Source organism: Camelina sativa, chromosome 15, assembly GCF_000633955.1.
Source record: "Camelina sativa cultivar DH55 chromosome 15, Cs, whole genome shotgun sequence".
In the NCBI taxonomy this organism is placed as follows: domain Eukaryota; kingdom Viridiplantae; phylum Streptophyta; class Magnoliopsida; order Brassicales; family Brassicaceae; genus Camelina; species Camelina sativa.
The window spans coordinates 29,322,815-29,327,265 of NC_025699.1; the positions used below are offsets into that span (position 1 = coordinate 29,322,815).

At 37.7% G+C, this 4,451-nt stretch overlaps 3 protein-coding genes across 4 annotated transcripts; 1 reads left to right on the forward strand and 2 right to left on the reverse strand.

Annotated features, from left to right (window-relative positions):
- Positions 418–1,663, reverse strand: LOC104747845. Of its 2 annotated transcripts, none has more exons than XM_010469549.2 (4): positions 1,500–1,663; positions 1,174–1,414; positions 564–807; positions 418–479 (listed from the first exon to the last, which is right to left on the reverse strand). In XM_010469549.2, the coding sequence occupies exons 1-3, from the start codon at positions 1,590–1,592 to the stop codon at positions 770–772; spliced, it is 372 nt and encodes a 123-aa protein (XP_010467851.1). In that variant the 5' UTR covers positions 1,593–1,663; the 3' UTR covers positions 418–479; positions 564–769. The 2 variants fall into 2 exon arrangements, with proteins under 2 accessions (XP_010467851.1, XP_010467853.1); XM_010469551.2 differs by having other exon boundaries at positions 564–873.
- On the reverse strand, positions 2,073–3,315 carry LOC104747849. The gene is made up of 4 exons (XM_010469559.2): positions 3,155–3,315; positions 2,829–3,069; positions 2,219–2,528; positions 2,073–2,134 (listed from the first exon to the last, which is right to left on the reverse strand). The coding sequence occupies exons 1-3, from the start codon at positions 3,245–3,247 to the stop codon at positions 2,515–2,517; spliced, it is 348 nt and encodes a 115-aa protein (XP_010467861.1). The 5' UTR covers positions 3,248–3,315; the 3' UTR covers positions 2,073–2,134; positions 2,219–2,514.
- Positions 3,854–4,451, forward strand: LOC104747848 (UDP-glycosyltransferase 71B6-like; the record flags this gene model as incomplete). Its single annotated transcript, XM_010469556.2, is given in 1 exon segment — positions 3,854–4,451. A coding segment is annotated over 1 exon segment (568 nt), but the record flags the coding sequence as incomplete, so codon positions are not given.

Genomic DNA, 4,451 nt, shown 5'->3' on the forward strand with positions numbered 1-4,451 from the left:
AGTCAAGAATGTGATCTCGTCCTCACTGATCTGAGAAACTCTCAGACAAAACTTGTGTCAGTTCAAGTACTACTAGGGATGATGATCTGATCTTCTACCTTAACTTGGAGTAAAAAAGATCATATATACCTTTATCACATCTGCTAAGTTCCAAATACTCATGATCTCTTTCCTTGCAGCATCTTCTGATGGCCACAACGACAATCTCAAATTCGGGTCATAAGACTAGAGACTCCCTGAAGCTTTAGCGATTTTCATAGCTGCAAGCTGAGTCGAACGGCAAGGCTCCTCAATCAAAAACATTAACTGGTGAAACTGGTGAAACTAACTGGTGACACAAGCACACTTGCCAGCTACAATCTATATGCAGAAGCAACAAAAAGGCAATAAATGGTTGTTAAAAAAACCTGTTTTTTCTGCAAATCTTGATTCAGTTGCTTAAGACTTTCAATCTCGGCTTCCAGTTCCAAGGTATAAGCCTGAGGTTAACCGGAATAACAAATCAATATGAATGTTCTTGAAAAGAAAACGGTAGTGCCAGTTTAGTTAAATGAACTCTTTACCTGTTTTCGAGCTCTTGATCTAGCAGCTGATTCACGATTCTTGATCATTCTCTTTTGCCTTCTCTCAACAACCTTCTCCAGGCCCGTATTGCTTCTTCTTCCTCGTCTGATATGGGTGCTGCTGCTGCTGATGTGGTTTCTGCTGCTGTTGCATTTTTCCACCCACTTTGAGGCCTGAACCAGGTGCTTGATTGAAGATCATAATATCATGGTTGCCGTTGAAAGATATTCTGTTTTGATTCGGCTGACCAAATCCAAACCCCAAACCAGCAGCACCACTGTTAGCATAAAACCCACTACCGTTTTCGTTCTGTTGAGTAGAGTTAGTATCATAAGAGCAAGTAAACACCAAAAAAGAGAGAAGCTTTCATATAAGTGTGTAAACTTTAGATACTTTTAGCCAGGAGCAATAAAAAGATCACAAAAATTCGATCCAGAGAGTAAAAACTGGATCCTTGGTTTCAGAGAAATCCAAAACAAAAACAAGACTGAACCAAAATCAATAGTTTTGACCATTTCTTGAAAGATTTTGAAAGAGGGGAATATTTGAAACTTAATTGATCTCAGACTATAAATAAGGAGGGGAATATTATAACATCAGGGAGCTTACCGTATGCAGTGTACCTCTCAGCCTCAGTTTTAACCAATCCAACAAACACATTGTTGGTTTTAAGGTCAGGGAAGAGAAGCTTGGCGACATCACTACTAGTTGTTTCTACGAACTGGATTTCATTGTCTAATGACGCAGCTTTTACAAACTCAAAGCTCCCATAATCAATTGATCGTGAATCTTGACCAAAAGCATCGTACTTGAGTGACCAACGTGAAAGATCAGGCTTGTCTTTTAACACCTAATAACAGAGAACAACAACACTAAACCAAGTTATAATCTAAAAAGCAAGCAAGAACCTGAAATCTCAAGATCAAAATTTTTACCTCTACGGATGAAATAAAAGGCATCCATTTAGGAAAAGATTCACGATCCAAGTAGAAATTATACGCTACGGATACTGGAACATCTACTTCCATCTTCACTCTGTTTCACATAAAATTCAAACCCGCCCCCAAAAACAAAGATTGATATCAGATTCAATTCCAATTTCAAAACAGAGAAAGAGAGAATAAAAGCTATTCACACGCCTTAAAAGCTAAAACCAACAAAATTTATGAGATTGTGGGTTTTGTTATAAATCTTGTATATTATACCTCTGTTTTTGAGATTGTGGTTTACTGATCTAGAACAAAAAAAAACAGAACATGGTGTGCTGTCAGATATTTCATCTTTTATGCTTTGTTCTTCCTGTTTACATTATTTGGTATTACGATTCTTAGTTTCTTACGCTAGTAACCTGATACAATAATTCTCAATCTTTATGCATTTAGCTTAAACAGATTCTTTCCTCTTAGAATTTGAGAATTTTTTTTTTTTTTNGCACACTTGCCAGCTACAATCTATATGCAGAAGCAACAAAAAGGCAATAAATGGTTGTTAAAAAAACCTGTTTTTTCTGCAAATCTTGATTCAGTTGCTTAAGACTTTCAATCTCGGCTTCCAGTTCCAAGGTATAAGCCTGAGGTTAACCGGAATAACAAATCAATATGAATGTTCTTGAAAAGAAAACGGTAGTGCCAGTTTAGTTAAATGAACTCTTTACCTGTTTTCGAGCTCTTGATCTAGCAGCTGATTCACGATTCTTGATCATTCTCTTTTGCCTTCTCTCAACAACCTTCTCCAGGCCCGTATTGCTTCTTCTTCCTCGTCTGATATGGGTGCTGCTGCTGCTGATGTGGTTTCTGCTGCTGTTGCATTTTTCCACCCACTTTGAGGCCTGAACCAGGTGCTTGATTGAAGATCATAATATCATGGTTGCCGTTGAAAGATATTCTGTTTTGATTCGGCTGACCAAATCCAAACCCCAAACCAGCAGCACCACTGTTAGCATAAAACCCACTACCGTTTTCGTTCTGTTGAGTAGAGTTAGTATCATAAGAGCAAGTAAACACCAAAAAAGAGAGAAGCTTTCATATAAGTGTGTAAACTTTAGATACTTTTAGCCAGGAGCAATAAAAAGATCACAAAAATTCGATCCAGAGAGTAAAAACTGGATCCTTGGTTTCAGAGAAATCCAAAACAAAAACAAGACTGAACCAAAATCAATAGTTTTGACCATTTCTTGAAAGATTTTGAAAGAGGGGAATATTTGAAACTTAATTGATCTCAGACTATAAATAAGGAGGGGAATATTATAACATCAGGGAGCTTACCGTATGCAGTGTACCTCTCAGCCTCAGTTTTAACCAATCCAACAAACACATTGTTGGTTTTAAGGTCAGGGAAGAGAAGCTTGGCGACATCACTACTAGTTGTTTCTACGAACTGGATTTCATTGTCTAATGACGCAGCTTTTACAAACTCAAAGCTCCCATAATCAATTGATCGTGAATCTTGACCAAAAGCATCGTACTTGAGTGACCAACGTGAAAGATCAGGCTTGTCTTTTAACACCTAATAACAGAGAACAACAACACTAAACCAAGTTATAATCTAAAAAGCAAGCAAGAACCTGAAATCTCAAGATCAAAATTTTTACCTCTACGGATGAAATAAAAGGCATCCATTTAGGAAAAGATTCACGATCCAAGTAGAAATTATACGCTACGGATACTGGAACATCTACTTCCATCTTCACTCTGTTTCACATAAAATTCAAACCCGCCCCCAAAAACAAAGATTGATATCAGATTCAATTCCAATTTCAAAACAGAGAAAGAGAGAATAAAAAAGAAACTTCCCTTTCTGATTCCAATTGATTCAAATGATTGAGCCAACCTTCAAGCTTCTGATTCCAAATTCATCAATGGTTTCGTTGATTCAATCGCAACCGAGAGAGAGAGAGAGGAAAAAAGAAAAAAAATCGAGCAGGAAATGTTTTTTTTTTATCTTTTGTTTTATTTGTTCGACCAATAGAATAGCGACACGCTCCTTAGACCAAGATTCAGTCTCTTATATAAGGGGAGATCTTACCATTTTTCTTCATTTCTGATTTATTTTTTTTCACCAAAAGACTAAGATCTTCTCTATGAACCCCCCTATAAACAAGGTCTTACTTTTGAAAAATATATGTATGTACAAGTGAACAAGTCAAGCATTACTTGATTTTATTTTTCTTATCTGTTTTTTAAGTTATCTTCCTCTACAACTCAAAAAAACAGCACCACCAAATATAATGAAAAACAGATAGAGAGGATTTTTAAAAGATGAAAATCGAGCTGGTGTTCATTCCTTCTCCGACGATGAGTCATCTCATGGCGACGTGGAGATGGCCAAGCAACTAGTTGATCAAAACGACCACCTCTCTATCACCGTGGTAATCATATCTTTCAATTCCAAAAGCACATCGATGATCACCTCGCTCACCCTCGCATCTAACAAACAAATCCGCTACGAAATAATCTATGGAGGAGATCAACAACCAACCGAGTTGAAGGCGACTGATTCTCACATCCAAAGTCTAAAACCACATGTGAGAGACGCCGTTTCGAAACTCGTAGATCCCACTCGACCAGACTCACCACGTCTAGCTGGATTCGTCGTTGATATGTACTGCACTTCGATGATCGATGTCGCTAACAAATTCGGTGTCCCGACTTACTTGTTTTACACTTCCAACGCTGGATTTCTTGGACTCTTGCTTCACATTCAGTTCATGTACGACGCAGATGATACCTATGACATGAGCGAGTTGGAAGACTCAGACGCAGAATTAGTGGTTCTGAGTTTGACTTGTCCTTATCCGTTGAAATGTCTTCCTTACATTTTCAAATCAAAAGAGTGGCTCTCCTTTTTTGTAACTCAAGCGAGAAGATTCAGAGAGACTAAGGGCATTT

Bases quoted from the DNA above. Each gene is read 5' to 3' on its own strand.
- LOC104747845 (XM_010469549.2), bottom strand. From the start codon at position 1,592: ATGGAAGTAGATGTTCCAGTATCCGTAGCGTATAATTTCTACTTGGAT. The intron at 1,415-1,499 runs GTAAAAATTTTG...CTCTGTTATTAG, and splicing joins CTTTTATTTCATCCGTAGAG to GTGTTAAAAGACAAGCCTGA. The intron at 808-1,173 runs GTAAGCTCCCTG...GGATTTGGTCAG, and splicing joins TGAGAGGTACACTGCATACG to CCGAATCAAAACAGAATATC.
- LOC104747849 (XM_010469559.2), bottom strand. From the start codon at position 3,247: ATGGAAGTAGATGTTCCAGTATCCGTAGCGTATAATTTCTACTTGGAT. The intron at 3,070-3,154 runs GTAAAAATTTTG...CTCTGTTATTAG, and splicing joins CTTTTATTTCATCCGTAGAG to GTGTTAAAAGACAAGCCTGA.